At 44.3% G+C, this 22,760-nt stretch overlaps 1 protein-coding gene across 2 annotated transcripts in view; it reads left to right on the forward strand.

Moving 5' to 3' along the window:
* SLC22A1 (solute carrier family 22 member 1) overlaps window positions 1–18,651 on the forward strand; it is a 38,692-nt gene extending 20,041 nt beyond the window's left edge. Inside the window, exons 5-11 of one of the 2 annotated variants that reach the window (XM_049875698.1) lie at window positions 751–865; window positions 1,271–1,377; window positions 5,809–6,023; window positions 10,074–10,182; window positions 14,084–14,196; window positions 15,963–16,062; window positions 18,522–18,651. In XM_049875698.1, coding sequence (XP_049731655.1) covers window positions 751–865; window positions 1,271–1,377; window positions 5,809–6,023; window positions 10,074–10,182; window positions 14,084–14,196; window positions 15,963–16,062; window positions 18,522–18,588 — 826 coding nt within the window. In that variant the 3' untranslated portion in view covers window positions 18,589–18,651. Of the gene's footprint in view, window positions 1–750; window positions 866–1,270; window positions 1,378–5,808; window positions 6,024–10,073; window positions 10,183–14,083; window positions 14,197–15,962; window positions 16,063–18,521 lie in introns of those variants that run through there. The other variant, XM_049875705.1, reaches the window with a different exon arrangement.
* Window positions 18,652–22,760: the final 4,109 nt, after the last annotated feature.

Consider the following 22,760-nt stretch of genomic DNA (forward strand, 5'->3'; position numbering starts at 1 on the left):
CACTTGGCAGGGGCTGAGGGCTTAAGCAACCTGACAGAGAAGTTTCTGTCCTGGTGGATGAAAGAGGGGGCGGGAGGGCGTGGCAGGAACTGGCCCATCCAGGTATCTTCTGTGACAAACTGTGTCTGCTGGTGACTATGAGGAGACCCCATCTCTTTCACCACATACTGAGTGTTAGGCTTTAACTCAGGGACCTGAAACACCAAGCTGAGGAGGGACCTGCCTTCTCCTGATCAGCGTGAAACACGGGGCTCCCGGGCGGATAGGACCCCAGGGCTCTGTCTTGCTGGCCTGGGCAGGTTAGAGTTTCCCTGTGTGTTTCCGGAAGCCCCTTGTACCTGAGATTCGCAACCTTTGAGCTATAACGTCCTTGCCCCATTTGAAACAGACAGCATAGACTCTATCTGATTTTAAAGGAAAGTGAGTGTGTTTTGTTTAGTTTTGAAAGCAGTTGAGAACTGTTCAGTGGAATTAAGAGGAGACACCCTGCTGTGAAGCAGGGTGGGCGTTGGGCGGGGCACATGCTGCATGAGAGGGTGTTCCCAGTGGGAGGAGGGTTGCTGGCCCCCTCTCTCTGAGATGAGGCCTGCATAGGAAGCGGGATTCCCTTTCTGGCTGCTAACCTCAGCAGGTGGCTTGCCTCCTTGTTTTTGACCCCAGAGTGCCTGTGTGGACCCATCACCCTGCTTAGTACTTCAAAGCAGACTTGTTCTGGGAAAAATGCCAAGTAATGACTCTCTGTGCCCGCAGGTGTGTGCCCGAATCTCCACGGTGGCTGCTATCGCAAAAGAGAAACACGCAGGCGGTCAGGATCATGGGCTACATTGCCCAGAAGAATGGGAGACCATCTCCTGCTGATTTAAAGGTGGTAACTGCTGATGTAAAGGGGTCCCTCACAGCCGGTGGGGGAGTCACCGTATGTTTGTTTGGGTTTGTGATTTTGGAGGAGTCCCTGGGGGGTGCAAATGGCGAATGCTTTCAGCTGCTAACCGAAAGGTTGGCAGTTCTAGTCCACACAGAGGCACCTCAGAAGAAAGGCCTGGCAACCTACTTCCAAAAAATCAGTCACTGAAAACCCCATGCAGCAGAGTTCTACCCTGACACACGTGGGGTCACCATAAGTCAGAACTGGCGACAACAGCAACTGGTTCTGATTTGGGAAATGGCTTCTGGGGTGGCCTGTGAGCAGGACAGCCGTGAAGGTGTTCCTGCTTCTCAGTGGGTTTCGGTCCCTATGGCTCTGCGGGGTTGACATTCTCACTCTCCTCAGATGCTGTCCCTCGAGGAGGACGTCACTGAAAAGCTGAGCCCTTCCCTCGCAGACCTGTTCCGCACGCCCCGCATGAGGAAGCACACCTTCATCTTGCTGTACCTGTGGTGAGGGCCTCCCACATGGTCCCTGAGCGGAGTCACAGGCCCACCCGCACACACTAAAGATGGTGGACTGACTCTCGTGGAAGGAGAGAAGTGTGAAAAGGGGTGTTAAAAGTTTCTGAGTGTTCAAAAAGGAGCCCTGGTGGCACAGTGGTTAAGCGCTTGGCTGCTAACCTAAAGGACGGCGATTCGAACCTACCTCGAGAGAAAAAGGCGGCAGTCTGCTTCCGTAAAGATTACAGAAACCCTGTGGGGCAGTCCTACTCTGTCCCATAGGATCACGATGAGTTGGAATCAAGGGTTTGAAGAGTTCTTCAAAAGACATTTCTCCCGGGAGGATCAAGCAGTGGGAAAAAGGCTTCGTTTTAGTAAGAAGGATTAGCTAGCTATGAGAGGTTAACAGTAAGATGAGTGAAACATGACAAGGGGTTTCCAGGGGCTCCTCAAAGTCCATCAGGCTTGTCTTTCGGGAATAACAAGTCTTGACCTAATGTCAGAAATTTGTGAGATTTCAGTGGTTCCCAGTAACTTCAAGGCTGAAGGTCCTTTCCTTGCATCTAAAAATGTTACAGACCGCACCTGAAAGTAGTTGTGCTTTCTTTATGCATCGGCTAGGAAATTCACGTACACACGCGGACCCACCCACATGCCCCTTGCAAAAACCACACAGCCCCCAGGAAGCTGAATCCTCTGGGAGGAAGGAGCCCCCACTCTGCCTGGCTTGCTATCATGGGAAGAAATCCCCCACATTTACTTTCTATGAGTGGTGGTACCAGTCAACCCATCCACATGTGGGTTGTCTCCGAAACATCAAGGTGGCTTTACGATTACCCTCCCCACACCTAGGACAGAGCACCTGGACTCTGGGCCTCCCCTGCAACAGGAGCAGCTCTGCTACTTGTTTATACTTCCACGGAACAAAGGGTTCGAACTAATAGGGCAGTGGCTGGCACATAGTAGATATGCGATAAATATTTGTTGAAGGTTGAATGAATAACCACTATTCTACAGAATCCACCCCACACTCACACTGAGCTTTGTGTGCCCCACTGCTCACCAACCCCATAGCCTGCTGCCCCGTGAGTGAGTGCCCCACCCCAGCCACATGGTTGTGCCTTTGCAGATATACCCTGCCCCCACGATGTACCTGGTGGATATCTCTATTGGTACTTAATTTTCTGTTCTATAGGGTAGCTATGAGTTGGAATCCACTCGATGGCAGTGGGTTTGGTGTTTGGCTTTTTCTATTCAGAACATCTCTTTTGTGCGGTGGTCCCGGACCACCAAAGAGAGAACAATTGTACAGGGCAATATTGCAACAGGCAAGGACAACTTTATCCAGCAATTATTGCAAGGGGTGGAGGGCCAAGGGAGGGGAGGGAAGGAACCCTGCAACAGGGGGAGGGGTACCACTGCAGGGAGGAGAGAGACCAGCCTCATTCTGCCGAGACGGAGAAGCCAGAGGTTTTTAAAAGAAAGTCAAGGTTAAGGAGGCGTTGATCTGGGAGTTTGCAGTTAGGGTTGGTTGGCTGGGAATGTTTTCTTTTCTTGTGATAAGGCCTTCTGGAGAGGGCAAGTGAAGGGAGATAAGGAATTCTTGGGTTAGGTGTCTGAAGATTGTAAAGACTGAGGGCAAGGGTGGTCAGGAAGTAAAGCAGGAAAAGGCCAGTCTAAAACGGAGGCGTTTGTTCAGCCCGTCTCAGTCTGCAGCCAGCCGTTCTCTGGAGGGAAAGGGTGGAGGGATTTCTTTCACCACGCAGTTCTCAGGATCATTGTTGTCGTTTGTTGCTGCGGAGTCAACTGTGACTCAGGGCGACCCCATGTGTGCAAAGTAGAACCGCCCCATAGGGTTTCTGAGGCTGTGATCTTTTGAAAGTAGATTGCCAGGCCTGTCTTCTGAGGCACTTCTGGGTGGGTTTGAACCATCAACTTTTTGGCTAATAGTTGAGAGCATGGCTGTTTGTACCACCCAGGGTCTCCCCAGGATCATAGGACTCAGATAAAATTTAGCTTTGACATAAAGCTTAACTGGCCATGTCACTCCCCCGCTCACAGTGCACGATGGCTTCCCAATCCATTGGGAATAAAGCCAAACTCCTTTTCATAGCCTCCGAGGCCTTACACGATCTGACCCCTGGACAGCTTCACCTTCTCCCCTTACTTCTTCATGAATGATAGCTATCAGGAGGCACGTCCACCATTCCGGGCTGTGTGGCCTTCAGAAAGTTTCTTAACCTCTCTGTGACTGTTTCCTCATCAGCAAATTGGGGTAATAATGGTACCTAGTGTCCCTGGTTGGTGTAAATGGTTAACACACTTGGTTGCTAACAAAAAGGTTGGTGATTCGAGTCCACACAGAGGTGCCTCGAAAGAAAGGCATAGTGATCTACTGCTGAAAAATCAACCATTGAAAATGCCAAGGAACACACAGTTCTAGTCTGACACACATGGGCCCACCATGAGTTGGACTCCACTCAACAGCAACTGGTTTGGCTTTTTAGTTTTTTTTTTACCTTCAGCTACTAACCAGAAGGCTGGAGGCTCAAATCCACCCGAAGGTGCCTCAGAAGAAAGGCCTTGCAACCGACTGCAGAATAATCAACCATTGAAAACCCTATGGACCACAGTTCTACTGTGACTGACACACATGGGGCCACCATGAGTCGAAGTCGACTCGAAGGCAATGTTTTTTTTTTTTTAAATCTCCTAGGTATGATGGGATGATTAACGAGCTAATACGTGTAAAGGGCTTAGAAGAGCATCTGACATAGATCAGGAAATGCTCAATAACTCTAAGCTGTTACTTTTTGCACTTTAACGTGTACCCACGATTCATGGGTTCTGCCAAAAGATGGCAGGACTGTGCATTTCTTAAGTCATTTTGACAGGAAAATCAAGGTTATAAACTCCTTTCTCCTAAGTCAATCTCTTTATCAGTAATGTGTGATCTGTTCCCATTCAGCTGGCTCAATGGCCGGAGAATTTGCCCTGGGCTCAGCTTTACCTAAACTCACTAGGTTGTAGGTGAGTGCCTTCCTTCTTGTTCCCCTGACCCCTTGTCTAGTCAGGAATAAATTGGGGATTAGAAACAAAAGCATCTTACAACTTCTCTGGGTACAGCTTTATAAGACAAGTTGGTATATCACCTAGAGACATCAGTTGTAGTCTTAGTTTTGGAGCTGGTGGGCAACTTGTAGACATTCATGTCTTACTGACCAAAATTTCTTCTTACAACGTAAACGCCAGCAGAAACATAAAATGGTTTAGCCTCCAAAGTAATACAGTTTTCCCAAAAGTGATACATGGGGCTCTAAATTCTGACGTGAGCAGAAGTGATTTAGCTAATCCCCACCAGTCCCTGCGCCATAGCCTGTAAGATTGCTATGTTGTTGTCGTTGTCGTTAGCTGCTGTTGAGCCGGCCCTGATTCATGGCAACCCCATGTACAATGGGACAAAACGGACAAAACCCTACCCTGCCCTGTGCCATCACCATAATCGGTTGTGAGTCAGACCGTCGTGACCCACAGGGTTTTCGTTGGCCGATTTTCAGAAGTAGATCAACAGGCCTTTCCTCCTAGTCCATGATAGTCTGGAAGCTCTGCTGAAACCTGCTCAGCATCATGGTGATAAGCAAGCCGCCATGGACAGATGGGTGGTGGCCGTGCATGAGCTGCCTTGGCTGGGAATCAAACCAGGGTCACCTGCTTGGAAGTTGAGAATTCTATCCCTGAACCACCACTGCCTCTGTCGCTATACTGTCCTCAAATATGGAGAGAGAGGTCGTGCAGTTGTCTGTGGGATGAAAGAGACTGAGTGAATAGAGCCCAATAAAGACAGTGTGTTATGATGGGGAGAGCCCCACTGTGGAGCAGGGCAGACTTGGCCAGGGTCTCTGTTCTTGGTCTCTGGATTCGTGGCCTTGGCAAGATGATGACAATGACGATAGTTGATATGGTAGGTACTGTTACTGTCTCCATTTACACATGAGGAAATCGAGGCACAGAGGTTGGATAACTTATTATCACACGGTAATAAAGCAGAGCTGGAGCAGACAGACTGACGCCTGAGCCTGCTCACTGGTCCCCTGCATTCTCTCGCGACTTCCTTGTAGGCTGCTGGAGCACTGACAGAGGTAAAGTTGGTACAGTCCTCAGCCCAGTGCCGGGTGCTCATCATCGGTGCTGTCTGGGAAGCCTGGATATGTGCCGGAAGTCATACTCTCACATAAATCATGAACAGGATTTCTCATCAAGTGCCCCTCTGGGACACCCTCCTTACTTTTGTCCTCCTCTTATTTTGCTCTATGACATTCTAAACTAAATGACAGATGCTGCTGTCTAGCTGGCAGTGTCCTTCCTCCCTGCCACCAGAAATCCACTGTGTCTCACCGTCCACGGGGCTTGCCTCTGACACCCACTCCCCTCTTTGCTCAGGTTCACAAGTGCCGTGCTTTACCAGGGCCTCATCATGCATGTGGGCGCCACCGGTGGGAACCTCTACCTGGACTTCTTCTATTCTGCTCTGGTTGAGTTCCCTGCATCCATCTTCATTCTCCTCACCATCGACCGCATCGGCTGCCTCTACCCACTGGCTGTGTGGAATCTGGTGGCGGGGGCAGCCTGCTTCGCCATGCTTTTTATCTCGCACGGTGAGTTTGTCCGTTTTTATCATCTTCCAGGTATTGAATTTTGGGAATAGTATTTGAACTCTTTGATAAGCCTCTGGAACAAGAATGTAAACGGTGTTACCTTTGAACTGCTGACCTTTTGATTAGCAGCCAAGCTCTTAAACACTGTGCCACCAGGGCTCCCAGTGTTACCTTAGTCTACGATTACTTTTTTTTTAATTAAAAAAAAAAATTAAATTGAGTTATAACATATGTACAATGAACAAATGGTAAGTGTACAACTCAATGAATTTTTGCATCTGTGTACACCTTGGGTGATGTAAGTGGTTAAGGGCTTGAGTATTAGCCAAAACGTTGGTGGCTCAAACCCACCCAGGTGTGCCTCGAAAGACAGACCTGGCAAACTGCTGGGGTCGCCATGAGTCAGAATCAGCTTGAGGGCAACAACAACAACAATATACACCTAGGTACCACGACCTAGGAAAGACAGAGAACATCTCCAATACTACAGAAGTCACCCTCATGCTCCCTCACAATCAATGCCCACCACACCTGCCAGGATAACCAGTCTGACCTCTGTCACCACAGGTTAATTTTGACTGTCCTTGAACTTCATGCGCAGCCCTGGTGGTGCAGTGGTTAAGAGCTTGGCTGCTAACCAAAAGGTTAACAGTTTGAATCTACCAGGCACTCCTTGGAAATCCTATGGGCAAGTTCTACTCTGTCCTATAGGGTCACTGTGAGTTGAAATTGACTCAATGGCAATGGGTTTACAGGGTGTTCATATAAATGGAACTGTACCAAATGCTCTTTCTTTCACCTTCTGACTTCATCCACTCATCCTTGTGTCTGAGATTCATCCATGTTGTTCCATGAGAGGGTAGTCAGTGTTTTTTTTCATGGTCGTATAGTATTCCATTATGTGAATATAACACTATCCATTCTAGTGCTGACTACATTTCCATGGTTTCCAGTGTCTATTGGGATTAAAGATGTAATAATGTTCTTGTGCAGGTCTTTTGGGTACATATGTAGGAGGCATTTGCTGGGTCAGTGGGTAGGCAGATGTTTAGCTTTGGGGCATACTGCCAAACAACTTTCCAAAGTGGTTGTACCAATTTATACTTCTGCCAGCAATGTGTAGGAGAGTTCCAATTGTTCCATATCCTCAATAGCACTTGGTTTTGCTAGCCTTTTTTTTTTTTAATTTTTTAAAATTATTTTTGTTGTTGAGAACATACACAGAAAAATATACATCAAGTTTCTACACGTACAATTCAGTGACATTGATTATATCCTTCGAGTTGTGCTACTATACACACCCTGCTTTTCTGAGTTGTCCCTCTGCCATTAGCATAAACTCACTTCCCCTAAGGTTCCTATCTAACCTTTTTTAAAGTTAATATCCTCTATCTGATCCCATATAGATAGATCTTGAAAGACGCAATACTTAAGGCAGACATTCTTTACTGGTTAAGCTAAACTATTATTTGGTTTTTAAGAAGGCGTCGGGATATTTTTGGTTTAAGTTTTTTAAAAGATTAACTTAAGGCAATAGTTTTAGGGGTTCATCCAGCCTCCATGAATCTAGAAAGTCTGGATTTCATGACAATTTGAGATTCTGTTCTGAATTTCCCCCTTTTGATCAGGACTCTTCCATAGAATCTTTGATCAAAATGTTCAGTAATGGTGCTAGTCTTTTAATTAGCCATTCTGGTGGACGTGTATTTTAGTCTATAAGTCTTACAATACAAGATAAATCAAAGTAGATTAATCTTAGTCATCTTTGATTTGAAGACATAAGCTGCTCTTCACATTCTTTGCTTTTGGAAGTGTTAAATACCGAGGTGGATTTGTTATTTTCTCAGATTTTATTGCTTATGCTTTGCACTTGTTGGTTTAATGAGTCATTTTGGAAGGCTTTTATGCATGTATCATCGAAAACGCTCCATGAATCTGTAATTGCAAGAAGCAGGCTATATAGACTACTGTCTTAATTTCCTGGAGCTGCCATAACAAAATATCACAAAGCGGGTGGCTTTAAGGAACAGAAATGTATTGGAACACAGTTCCGGAGGCTAGACTTCCAAATCAGGTTATTGACTGTGTCTATTCCTTCTAAGGGGCCCTGGCAACACAGTGGTTAAGAGTTTGGCTTAAGAGCTCAGCTGTTCACCAAAAGGTTGGGAGCTGGAATCCACCAGCCGCTCCTTGGAAACCCTATGTTCCATGCTCCTCTTCTAGTTCCCAGTGGGTGCTGGCAATCCTTGGCACTCATTCTTTGTAGACAGAGCCTCACATGCTGTGTTCCATCTGCCTGTGACTCTGTCTGTGTCGGCTCCCCCTTTCATAAGACACTACTTCGGCATGACTTTGTTTAACTTAACTGATAACATCTGCAAAGGAAATCCCTATTTCCCCAAAGAAGGCCACATTCACAACTGCAGGGGTTAGGACTTCAAGGTATTATTTTGGGGGACACAGTTCAATCTATAACGCTCAGGCTGGAAATAAAATGGGGTGGATAAGGTAAGCTGAATTTTCTTCTCCTTTCTGTCATGGGAGAGAACAAAGCAGACAGGAAAAAGGCAGAGTGGATTTGAAATAGATTTTACCCACTGTTTTTGTTTCCTAGTGTTGCCATAAGAGACATACCACAAATGAGTGGCTTTAAAGAACAGAAATTTATTTTCTCACATGTCTGGAGGCTAACAGTCCAAACAAATCAGGGTCTTGGCCATGTCCATTCCTTCCTTTCATTAGCTTTGGGCATTCCTTGGCTTGTAGAGGATTCTCACAGGGCATCTGCCCTCCCCATGTATACGCCTCTGTGTCTACTCTTCTCATGTTATAACTCAGAAGTGATTAGATTTAGAACTCACCCTACTCAGGTATGATTTAATCAACATAACAAAGAAAACCCTATTTCCAAACAGCATTACATTCACAGGGATGGAGGTTAGGATTCCAACACATCTTTTGAAGAGACACAATTTAATCCATAACACTCAAACACTCATTTTCTTCCCTAGCTCCCTGTTTTGGATTTGTGGGACACTGGAATCCTGGGTTACACTCAACCACTGGGCATATCTACATCTATATCTATACCTATATCTACATCTATATCTGTATCTGTTGCCATTGAGTTGATTCTGACTGATAGTGACCCTACAGGACAGGGTAGAACTGCCCCACAGAGTTTCCAAGGAGCGCCTGGTGGATTTGAACTTCTGTCCTTTTGGTTAGCAGCCATAGCCCTTAACCACTACGCCACCAGGGTTTCCATGTATATCGACACTGAATACCAAGAAGAACACTGTTTTGAGTCTATTCTCCCATCCTTGGCAGAGCTCGAGCATTATCTCCTCTGGTGCTGCCCTTTCTCAGACTATTTTGGTTTTAAAATATGTTGGGAAATAAACACTGGATTGAGAATTAGAAATTTAGTGTATCTGGTATATTTCCAGGACTACTGCCTAAAGGAACTACATTTATATACCTACTATGTCCAGGCACTGTGCTATAGGACAGATTAGAACTGCCCCGTAGGGTTTCTAAGGAGTACCTAGTGGATTTGAATTGCCACCCTTTTGATTAGCAGCCTGAGCTCTTAACCACTACACCACCACGGTTTCCAACAGCTACAGCATTGTATAACGATTAAGGCCAACATTTACAGGACATCGTGATGGACATTAGACATACATTATCTCTAATTCCCACAACAATCTATAAACTGAGTAAAGTTATTTCCATTTTACAGCTGAGAGAACCAAGGCATGAAGAAGTAAGCAACGTGCCCAAGTTCATACAGCTGGCAGGAGGCAGAGCTGAGATTCCAAATAGCACATTCTTTCCTCTGTACAATGAACCTTCCCTAAGGTGTCGTTATCAAGTCCCATGATCTCTCCGGGACTCTATTTATCTCAAAAGGAAAAGTTTAGATTAGACAATCTTTCGGGCCCTTCCAGCTCTAAAAGTCCAAACACCATCAAATGTGGTTTCTTGTTGTAATTTGGTGATCAAAGTCCCCATTTTTCCCGCATGATCTTTGTGTCTCCTTGCCAGATCTATACTGGTTAAATATTGTGGTAGCTTGCATTGGCCGAATGGGAATTACCATTGTGTTCCAGCTGGTCTGCCTAGTGAATGCTGAGCTGTATCCTACATTTGTCAGGTGAGTGCACTGAAGGAGTGGTAACCATTCAAATAGCTGTGTACCAACCAGGCTGAATGAGGCTCAACATTCCCAAGCATGTCCTCAAGCAGCCCCCAAGGACTGATCAGTTTGGACATTGAGTGGGATTGTTACTAAGGCATGCTTAACAGGGCATTTTAAGGGCAGTGAAACTATTCTGTATGACATTGTCATGGTAGACTCGTGACATTATGCTTTTGTCAAATCTCAGAACTGTACAACCCCAAGAGTGAACCCTAATGGAAACTATTCTTGTTAGTTGCTCTTGAGTTGGCTCTGACTCATGGCGACCTTATGTATAACAGAATGAAATGAAACATTGCCTGGTCCTATTGGTTCATCGGTTGTAACAAATGTACCACACAATTGCAGGGTGTTAATAACAGGAGAAACTGTGTGAAGAGGAGAGAGAGGTTATATGGGAACTTTATGTACTTTCTGTACAATTTGTCTGTAAACCTAAAACTGCTCTCAGAAAATACAGTCTATTATGGGTGTGAACACTGAATTTGAGATTAAAATGAATGTGGTTATGGATACAGAACAGAATGTAAATGTTATAGATCTGATAATAAAGAAATGTTCTAATTAAGATTTTAATGGAAAGGGAGAGAGAATTTTCAGACATGGTGTAAGTAAGAACCAAAAGGATAAAACCGTTCCCAAGTAATTTAGCCATGTTCTCAAAACAAAGCTCAAGATTATTTATAGGAATACAAAAATATCCAGCACCGAACAAGGTAAAATTCACAATGTCTGGCAACCAATCAAAAATTACCAGGCATGCAAAGATGAAGGCATAGAGAAGCTACATGGAGGAGAAAAATAAACCAATCTAAACTGGCCCAGAAATGACACAGATGATAGTCTTAGTAGACAAGGACACTAAAATAGTTATTATTTTATTCTGTGTGTTCAAGGACCTAGAGAAAAATCGAACTTGTTCAATAAAGACATGAAATATATTTTAAAAAGACCCAAATTGAACTTATAGAGATGAAAATTACAATGCCTGAGATGAAAAATACACCAGATAGGGTTAATGGTAGATTAGATATTGCAGAAGAAAATATTAGTGAATTTGAGGGCAGTGATAGAAACTATCCAAAATGAAACACAGAGAGAATCAGTGAGCTCTAGGACAGACAACTCCAATGTGTGTAATTGAAGTTCACAAAGGAGAGTAAAAATGGTGGCTGGGGAGACAGGAAAAAATATCTGAAGAAATGATGGCCAAAATTTTCCAAATTTGATGAAAACTGCAAATGTACAGAACCAAGAATCTCAATAAATCCCAAGCACAAAAAAAGTGAGGAAAGGCACATCGTAATGAAATTTCTTTAAAGCCAATGATAGAGAGAAAATCTTAAAATCAGTCAAAGAAGAAAGACACATTGTAATATAAACAAAGATAAGAATGACAGCAGATTTCTTATCGGAAATAAGGCAAGCTCAGATATGGTAGAGGTACATCCTTAATGTATTGAAAGGAAAAAAGAAAAAAAAAAAACCCCTGTCAATCTAGAATTCTTTACTCAGCAAAAATATCTTTCAAAAATGAAGGGAAAATAAAGACTTTTCAGACATACGAAAGCCAAAAGAATTCATTGCCAGCTGACCTGCAGTACAGGAAACGTTAAGGTCCTTAAGGCAGAAGAAAAATGATATCAGATGGGAATGTGAGTTTACACAAGAAATAAAGGTCACTGGAATGACAACCACATGGGAAAATAGAAATGCCTTCTTTTCTGCTGCTTATTTATTTTAAAAGATAACGAACTGCTTAAAATAGGGATGGGCAAATTTTTCTTGTATGGGCCAAATGGTAAAATACTTTAGATCCTGTGAGTCAGGTATGTTCTCTGGTGAATATTATTCTCTGTTTGTATTTTGTTTTTACAGCCTTTTTAAAATGCAAAAACATTCTTAACTCAAAGATTGTAACAAAAACAGGCTACAGGCTGGATTTTTCCTGTATGCTATAGCTTGTCAACCCCTGATTTAAAGCAAAAATGACAATGTGTTGTGGGATTAGTAACATATGTGAAAGTAAAATGTGTAATAAAATTGGGCAAAGGCTGGGAAAAGAGAAATGGAAGTATACTATTGTAAGGTTCATACACTATAAAAGAAATGCTATATCACTCAAAACTAGACTGTGATGAGTTAAAGATATGCACTGTAAACCTTAAAGCAAAACAAAAACGAAACCAAAAACAACAATGACAAATACTTATCGTTATTAATCTAACAAAAAAGATAAAAAGGAATCATTAAAAACATTCACTCCATAAGAAGGTAGAAAAAGAGGAAAAGGATAATAAAGAACAGATGGGGAAAAAAAAGAAAGAAAATAGCAATATGATAGATTTTAAACCCACCCATATCAATAATCATACCCAAAACCAAAACATAAGACGTATAAATGGTCTAAACACTCAGTTAAAAGGCAGAGATTGTCAGATCAGGCAAAAAAGAGAGTTCCAACTATATGATGTCTATAAGAAACTCACTTTAAATATAAAGACAGATAGTTTAAAAATGAGATGAACAGAGATACTATAAAACTAAAAGAAAGAAAAACAACATTCCATGCTACCACTAACTAAAAGAAAGCTGGAGTGGCTATGTTCACATCAGACAAAGTAGATTTTAGAGCAAAGAATATTACAGGGGAATATTACAAGAATACAAAGGGTCGTTTCAAGTGGACAGTCCCTTTACCTCTTAGATTTTAGAACAAAGTATTACAAGAATAAAAAGGGTCATTTCAAGTAGACAGTCCCTTTACCTCTTTCCCTTCTATCTTTCTTTGTTCTCCATTCCTTGGTACCCTCTCTGTACTCTTTCCTGTCTTTCAGAGAGTATCTGGTCCCCTAATGAAAACTCTCTCCCTCCCAGTTCTCAAAACCTGCTCTGAGGAAATGATCCCCAGCAACTCATAATCAGATAGAAGAAACAACTGGCCACAGCTTAAATATCACCCTCCCAGGAGCATTATCGTTTCGGCAGAGACCTAAGCTTTCAGCCACAAGAAAGAAGTTCTTAATTAGAATTTCAATTATCAGTCTTGTCTTGATCAACAATTCCCAACACCAGATCATCGTCTTCAGCGCCACTGACCCCCATATAGTTCTAGACCTAGAAGTGGGAATCCATGTTTTCTTGGGGAGCTTTATTTTAGGATGGCTACCCTGTGCACGAAACATATGCAGAAGGAAGAGCTTGACCAATGAGCTTCATTCGTTGACCATCACAGCTTGACCAATGAGCTCCAATGGCAATCCGTCTTTCTCATTAGTCCCCCTTTCTTCCCAAGGGTATCTCCTCTAGTGGTCACTTGCTGGCTGTTGAGGTGATGACATGGTTAGTCAGTCTTTGGTGCAGAATGGTCTAGACTTTCCTCCTGGCCTGACCCTGCTTCCAGGGTCCCAGGGCTGAGATGAGCCCAGATCCTGCTAGACCCAGTCTCACCCAGATGTCATGCTCTCCTATAGATGACATTGGGGTCAGGAGTGGGGTAAAATTGAGATTTAGAGCAGGGAGTACTTTGTTGTTATCTTTGCCAGGCTTGTAGCAATTCTTCAGGAATTACCTACTTGACAGCTAGATATGTGAGCGTATAATTTTACAAAGGCAGACTCTCTTCAGTTGCATGGACAATGGGGCAGCTCAGACCAGTTTTCACTCTGAGCCTAATAACTCCCCTTAATACCATGTGGGTTAGTCTGCTCTGCTCCTCCTTACCCCTGCAGTTTGCTTATGGTGTGCTGACCACCATGGCACCCCCAGCTAGCCACAGGGGCTGGCATTGTGTTTGCTCTAACATAAGGTAAACATTTGGAAACGGAAATTGTTTTTGTTCTCTATATTTCATCAGGAATCTTGGAGTGATGGTGTGCTCCTCCCTGTGTGATGTGGGTGGAATCATCACCCCCTTCATTGTCTTCAGGCTGATGGAGATTTGGCAAGGCTTGCCTCTCGCGTTATTTGGTGAGAGTCCATGAGGCATTTATTATTTCTTCTTTCCAACCTGGCAATGGGCACAGTGCCTGGCACAGAATGAGTATTCAGTAACTCTGTGTTGAGTGGTACTTCCAGTGAGCTTCCAGAAAGCAAGGATGGTGTTTGCTCTTCACTTGTCACATGGCTCACTCTGTTTTGTGTTGCCCTGTGGGAAAATAAGATGCCTTCCTAGAAGGTGGACCAGAGGTTTATGTCCTATGGCTCTAGAATCCAATAGTTCATCCAACAGGACAGAATCTGGGAGACCTTTTGGCTGAATCCTCTGCTTTCTTGTGAACTTGACTCCCAACTCTTGTACATTTAACATGCAATTGCTGGAGGCTTGAGGATGCTAAATTATCACCTCTCTTCCTCTTACGGAGCTTAACAGTTGAGAACAGATGGGAATCAGAGCACAGTATCAGCTTTATTGGTGATCAAGTTGGATTAGGGAAGGAGGAGGGGCCTGTTACTTCCCTCCCCAAACTTAGACTTTGGGACCTCCAAGACTGTGCTCACCCCCTCAGTCAGAGGCAGGGTGGCTGACTGTGTACAAAGATTTGCCATACCTGGACACAGGTCGATATGAGAGGGATGGAGGAAAGAAAGAGAGAGAGTAACAAGAGGGGCCCACTGTGCCCACATGTATATTGGCTGTGCTCAGATGTTCTACATCCAATTTCTCTCTCTCGGTCTCACTCTCTCGCTCTTGCTATTTCACTTTCCACTTCCCTGCCTCTCTAGCTAGTCTACCTATCTCATCTCTCTCTCTCTATCTTCTGTCTACCTACCTACCTGTCTGCCTGCCTATATACCTACCTACCTACCTGTCTGCTTTTCTACGTCTCTATCATCTATCTAATCTCATCTCTATTTATCACCTATTTTTTTTTTTTACCTACCTACCCGTCTGCCTGTCTGCCTGCCTGTATACCTACCTACCTATCTGCTTATCTTCCTATCTCTCTATCATCTATCTAATCTCATCTCTCCCTGATGTAACTAGTCAAAACCGAGTTTCACGTTGTTCTTGAGTTTCCTGAATTAACAAGTACCCTAATACTTAAACTTCACTTGACGGCAACTGATTTTGTTTGTTTTCTATAGAACTTGATACATATAAGTAAAATTATGATAATATTTCTTTTTTTCACTATGGCATTTTCCCAGTTCACCTATTGCTTTAATTTTCTTTGCTTGATGTTCCTTAAGGAGCCCTGGTGACACAGCTGCTAACCAAATGAGCCCTGGTGCTCAGCTGCTAACCAAAAGTTTGCTGATTTGAACCCACCAGTGACTCCACAGGAAAAAGGTGTGGCAGTCTGCTTCCATAAAGATTACAGTCTTGGAAACCCTATGGGACAGTCCTACTCTGTCCTACAGGGTCTCTGTAAGTTGGAATCGACTTGACAGCAATGGCTTTGGCTTGATGATGCTCCTTACAACTTTTTGTTTTTTAACTGGTGTCTCTCACACCTGCTGTATCTAGACATCTCTTTAATTAGCTGTAATTACCCTGGTAGCATAGTGGTTAAGAGCTATATCTGCTAACCAAAATGTTAGCAGTTCGAATCCACCAGGCACTCCTTGGAAACTCTGTGGGGCAGTTCTACTCTGTCCTATAGGGTCACTATGAGTCGGAATCGACTCGATGGCAATGGGTTTTTTTTTTTTTTTTTTTTTTTTGTAATTACCTCTGTAAATGGTATTGCCTGTGCTCTAATCGCTCTGTGTGAAATCTCTTCCCTTTGAAGCGGTGTTTGGCCTAGTGGCTGGAGGAATGACCCTACTTCTTCCTGAGACCAAGGGGATGGCTTTGCCAGAGACCATCGAGGACATTGAGAATCTCCGGAGGTGACACTCTGGGGAGCTTGGGGATGCGGGGAGCCTAAACAGGGTCAAGGGACCACTTCACAGTCCATTTCCTCCATGTTCGAGGTTTAGGGGAGCTTTACATATATTGGGGTGCCTTTTTAATCGCTCCTTGAGCTGTTCTCTATGGAAACAAAACACAACGGTAAGTGACTTTATGCAGGGAAAGAGTAACCAGGTGCCATCGAGTCGATTCCGACTCATGGTGACCCCGTGTGTGTCAAAGTAGAGCTGCTGCATAGGGTTTTCCTGGCTGGGACCCTTTGGAAGTGGATGGCCAGGGCTTTCATCTGAAGCATCACCAAACTATCTTTTCATTTAGTTGCTTAGCGCTGAACCGTTTGCGCCACCAGGGGACGAACAGAGGGTATGGACGCGCATTTTTAGTTGGCAATATTCTGTCCTAAACTGCTGGAACAGAAAAAGGTTTATCTGGGGTGTTGACTGAAGGGGCTCGGGACCCCCAGCTCACCCCCAGAGAGTTAATCACTCAGAGTTGGGAACATTGCTAAATCAATCTTCTGTTCTTTTAATAATTGTCAGCTCAGATTCTTTACTGATTTTCTGCCCAAAGAATGACTTAAATTTTTCATCCTTGCAACAAAGACAAGTGCTTTAGTGGAGGCTAAGATTTTATTCTTAAAATAACAGGAAAAGAAGGAAAGAAAGTGTGTGACGAGGTGACCTCTAGGTCCCTCTGCAGCCCCGGGCTCCATGATGCCACAGCTATGATACACGAGTCCCTGTAGGTGGAGATAGAAGGGTCTGGGGAGTCAGAAAGACCTGGGTTCAAGTCCTGATGGGGCCCCCTCCTTGGCCTCAAGACTTTGGGAGAGTGATTTAAAATACAAAGCCTTGATTTCCTTACCTGAAAAACAGCCATGATAATACTTAACATACATGGATGCTGTGAAAATTCAGCAAGATTAAAGCAGGCATGGCACTAGTTTTTTAGGACCTAATCTATTGCTTAGCATTTGGTAGGCCTTCAATAAGTACTAGAAATTTTTTCCAACCTTATTGCATATTGTGTGATTTTCTTACTGAATCTCAATTTTTAACATTTATAAGAATCACAAAGAGAGCTTGCTAGAATGCAGATTCCTGGGCCTTCTAGGTGTTTGACTTAATAAGTGAAGCGTGGGACCCAGCAAGCTGCACTTTTAGTAGCTCTGGACATGATGCCCACATGGGTGCTGTGTAAACTCCACTTTGAGAAATTCTGAATTATACAGTGCCTTATATTAATATTAATGGTAAACCCATTTTTTAAGTTGTAGACAATTTGGTTCTTTTTGGTCTGAAGTGATAGAAATACACAGCTAACATTGTGTTGCCTGATTTAAAAATGTTTCATTTTAATTTGCCAGAAGGTCCTTGGTCCTCATCTAGGATGTTTTTGTTTAATCACTCCTCTCCGTCCTGCCTTTCTAGGGGAGTTCCTGCTCTAAGCCCCATGCCCCCTGTGCATCTTGTACCCCTGGACCCCCTCTGTTCTCGACAGCACCCTTCACGTGTTATAACAGCACTGTTTCATCATGTCTTCACCACTATGCTGATTCCATAAGTAGTCGCCCCCATCTGTTGTCAGAGAGATCAATTCTTCCTCTTCCCTACTTTTAAGGGAAAAAAAATCAGAGACTGGGAATAATGGTAACACCAGCTAACATTTATGGATGTGTCAACCATGTCTTTGAAAGCTTTGCATGCATTCTCACTCAATCCTCTCATAATGCCATGAGGCAACTACAATTGTTATCATACCCATTTCACAGGTGGAGGAAATAATGACAGGAAACTCTGTGGGACAATTCTACTCTGTCCTATAGGGTCGCTGTGAGTTGGAATCAAATCAATGGCAATGGGTTTGATTTTTGGTTTTGGTTTACCGAAAGAGTCAACAGATTCAAATGGAACGTTGAGTATAATGGTGACTGAGCTAGGCAGCAGCATGATCGATGTTCTGCTTCACAGGTCAGCAAACCTCTTCTGTAAAGGGTCAGGTAGGAAATATTTTAGGCTTTGGGGCCATATGAAGTCCACGGCCACTACTCAGCTCTGCCGTTGTAGCGTGAATGTAGCCATAGGCAATACGTAAGCAAATGAGTGCAAACTAAGTTCCAATACAACTGTACTGATGGACATTGAAATATGAGCTTCATCTGTTTTTCAAATGTCACAAAATACTTTATCTTAATTTTCTTTCCAACTATTTAAAAATGTAAAAAAGGAATCTTAGCTTGCGGGCTGTACAAACACAGGTGGTGAGTCGGATTTGGGCCACAGCCTGTGGTTTGCCAACCTTTTCTCTATTTTATTGGTTGCTGTCCTTGCCCTTTCTCTTTTTCCTGAAAACTTATCCCTGCATACAAATTTGCAACAGTTCCTTAATTAAGATATTGATTATCGTAATTGTAATTTTTTATTTTTGGTTGCTACAGGAAAGCAAAGCCCAAGGAAAACACAATTTATCTTCAGGTCCAGACATCAGAGTTCTCTGGGACCTAAGACAAACATTTCTCTGGAGACTGGATGGCGGAGAGACGACTATGGAGCCATCATCTGAAGAGGTTCTGGAAGCCCTTACATCCACACTCTTCCTCATACTTGTCTGCCCCCAAATCAATATCGACCCTGAAGGATTGTGTGAGTGGGCTTTGTTTTGTTTGCTTTCTTTAAAGTCCCCCAAAGCCCTGGCTACCTTTGATGTTGGTGGTGACCAAGCACTTAATTATCTAAAGTATTTTGAAGACCCAATAGAACTCAAATGTTATATAATAAAGAGGTCTGTGCAACTGGTTTTCTAGAATAAGTATTGTTTCATTCGCTATCTGAAAGAGAATACCTTTGTGTTGGCAGGTATCTGTGTTGGCAAAAGCGTTTCAACATACAGTTCTTTCTTTGCGGGTACTTGTTTTTTGAGTATGGCTGCTCTTTTGGCCAGTTGCTGTCAAGCTGACTCCAACTCATGGTGTCCTCACATGCGTCAGAGTAGAACTTGCTCCGCTGGGTTTTCGAGAGCTGATTTTTAGGAAGTAGATTGCCAGGCCTTTCTTCCGAGGCACCTGTGGGTGGATTTGAACCACCAACCTTTTGGTTAGCAACTGAGCCTCATTCAAAGACCAGAAGCATTATTGTCCTTGTAGGGAAGAAGTTTCTGCCAACTACGAATATTTTATTCTATTTCACTATTGGTTTTGGTTCTTGTTGGTGATTCCAGAAGGTGAGCAAATATGCCAACTATGAAATATCACAGTGCAGTAAATATATCAAAAGGAGTTCAGTTTGCTATGAGTTAATGTCCTTCTTGAGCCCTACGCAGTGATTAATTACTGGGGTACACAAAAAATTTCATTAAAAAATTTCTTCACCTGTGAGACAAACTACAAAGGCAACATAATAGCAAGGCTTCAGGGTACATTGGAAACAAAGTTTTTAAAGCAAATTAGAGATGCTAATTAGAGACCCAATGAAATAGATGTGGTTGTATTATACACATTGTTGGCATGAGTAGCCATAGTGATTTGAGGGAGTTTGGGGCTGAGCAGGGAAGAAAAGATATGACCATGAGATGCCAGGGATGCACAATTTACTTATTAGGGCCCATCCACTGACAGCCGCATGCAGGGTGTGGTCCCCATGGCAACAGGTCTGCCAGAGGCAAGCGGTGCAGGGAGCCACCAGAAGGGGAGGAGGGCATGGAAACCCCAGGGAAGAGGTGAAGGCAGGGGTCTTACGTGTGCCTTCCAGCTGCTCTTCTGCAGCAAGGTGGCGGAGTCTGTGGGTCGGAGAGCACCAAGAACGGACACCGGGGGTCCTTATAATGCAGGGTTTTATCTTATCCAGGGGTAGCAGGAGTCCCTGTGTGGTGCAAACCGTTAACACACTGGGCTGCTAACCCAAAGGCTGGAGGTTTCAGTCCCCCCAGAGGTGCCTCAGAAGAAAGACTTGCTGGTCTACTTCTGAAAAATCCGCCATTAAGAACCTGTGGAGCAGTTCTGCTCCGACAACGTGGGGTGGCTGTCAGAAGTGACTCGACGGCAAGTGGCTGTCGTCGCAGGGCTAGCGGACGGGTGTGGTTTTGTGGGGCAGGTAAAGCAGGCAGGCTCTAAGCGGCTAAAAATCATCTTCTTTGGGCTATTGTTTAAAACGATTGGATGTGTACAAATTTGAGCTTGGGGCAGGTGGGCCTTTACTGAGCTAGTGGGACCCAGCTGGCTATAAAGAAGTAGATGATCTGGAGCCAATACGCAGGCTGTCTTTGGTTCATTTACATAACGCCAGCTGAGACTAAGCCGTGGTCACAGGCCACAGGGACTCGAGCTCATGGTATTGGCACTTTGGTAATTCCTTAGAGAATGGACATTGGCAACTTGGGAACCTAAAGCTTTTTCCTTGGCCAACAAACAAACAAACAAGGCCTTGTCTTCCAAATTCTGTTTTGAACTACAATCCGGATACACAGAAGGAATTTGGTGCTTCATTGCAGCTTCTCCAAACCCAAGCCTTCTGCTCTGTCTTGCATTTACTCACCATAATAATCATACCGTTACTGGTTATAAATATGTAAACTGCAGGCTTTGAATAATTTTTTTTTCCAAATGTGCAGCAAAAAAGTCTCTCATCTTTCTTAGAATCTTTTTGGCCAAACTTCTGAGGAAGGCTTAAAACAAAGAGTAGCCTTCGTTATAAAAAAGCAAAATCCAAACCCTGCAACTGTCTGGCTGCGCTGTAGACTTGTACCAGAAAGGAGAGCATGTGCTGGTCTTGTAGGGTGCAGCTCAGCACCATGAAACGCAAAACTTCGGATCATGGGTAAGAAGGGCAGATTCTGTGGAAATCCTCACCTCTGGGTTTTTTTTGGGCTGCTATACTGAGTGTGAGGGAGGGCTATTCCAGGTGACCCGTTTTAAAATAGGGTCCCACTGAAATGAATTGTATTGTAACGTTGCCTGATGTATCACAGAGGTGACATTGGGGAGCCCTCTCCTCTTGCCTGTCTCATTGTGGCTATAATTCAGCCAAAGCAAATCTAGATAGAATTGGGGTGTGAGGTGAGTCTGTGAGGAAGGCAGAAATGAAGTGGTTGTGGTGAGATGTGTCTTCAATACAGAAAAAGCCTGTGGCCAGGACCCAGGCATCGGAGATGTGAAAAACCTGGCTGTGCTGGTTGAGGGCGCTGTGGTGTGGCATGAGCCCTTCTGCACCTTGGTGAGGCGTGGGGCTTCTGTAAAGACAAGCATGTCTGCAGCACCATTGCGATATGCGTACGTCTGCAGCACCGTTGGGAGGGTGGCTCTTCCTTCAACAAACGTGTGTCGAGGCCAGTAGCACACCTCGATCGTCCTGGACTCTCAGGAAAGCCTAAAGGCAACGGCAGGTTACATAAGTTGCAGATCACGAGGATGTTAAAATTCACAGGAGCAAGGGAGCATCTGAAGGCAATGTAGGTTGTTCAACATGGAGGAGCAGCAGTCCAACCTTACAGGAAACCAAAAACAGCAAACCAGGTGATGTCGATTCCGACTCATGGCGACCCCACGTGTGCAGAGTAGAACTGCTCCATAGGTTTTCAAGGCTGTTTTGGGACCTTTTGGAAGCAGATTGCCAGGCCTGTCTTCTGAGGCACCTCTGGGAGGGCTTGAACCGCCAAACATTTGGTTAGCAGTCGAGCGCTTAGCCATTTGCACCGCCCAGAGACTGCAACCTCTTAACAGATGGAGCAATTTGAAGGTCTCAAAAATCCCCTCTCCAATCCAGCCCCAAACTTTTCCTCAATGCTTAGAGTTCATATTTAGAGATTTATTCCTGTGGGTCTTAAAAGCCAACCATTCTGGTGGAAGAAGAGGTAAAACCTTACCTTGGTAAGCAAGCAAGTAGGCCAGCAACAGCAGTGTGGGGTGGCAGCCGGGGGATTGGAAGCCCAGAGACTGGGGGAGAAGGGCGAGATGAGGGGAGGATGCCAGCCCTTTCAGCCTCCTGGCCTGCTGCACTGTTTCGCCTGAGGGAGGCAGCATTGTGTCACAGTAGGAGATGGGACCTTGTTTGAGCCGGACAGGGTCCTAACCTCCCCTCTATCACTCACTGATTTTATGACCTGCAGCAATTCTTTACCTGTCTCCTCCTAATGCCCACAGTGCAGGTGGCCTGTGAGGATTAAGTGAGAAATACATGGATGTTTGAAAAGCACACTGTCAGAGGTCAAAGGCACATAGTCAGCACTTGGAGACTTTTGCTCCTCTGGTCGGTACTGGTGGGGGAAGGGGGGCGCGTTATGATTAAAATGAGAGGACCAAAAACCAAACCAAACCCATTATCATTGAGTTGATTCTGACTCGTAACAACCCTACAGGACAGAGTAGAACTGCCCCATAGAGTTTCCAAGAAGTGCCTGGTGGATTCCAACTGCAGACCTTTTGGTTAGCAGCCATAACTCTTAACTACTAGCCACTAGGGTTTCCAAAACGAGAGGACCGAAAAAAAAACAACCAAACCTGTTGCCATCAAGTCAATTCTGGCTTATTGTGACCCTATAGGACAGAGTAGAGCTGGCCCATTGAGTTTCCAAGGAGCACCTGGTAGATTGGAACTGCCTCCTTTTTGTTAGCAGCCGTAGCATAATGAGAGGACAGAGGCTGCATGTTCTAGACCTATCTCTGCTGTAAATGAGCTGTGCAAGT

Source organism: Elephas maximus, chromosome 1, assembly GCF_024166365.1.
Source record: "Elephas maximus indicus isolate mEleMax1 chromosome 1, mEleMax1 primary haplotype, whole genome shotgun sequence".
NCBI lineage: Eukaryota > Metazoa > Chordata > Mammalia > Proboscidea > Elephantidae > Elephas > Elephas maximus.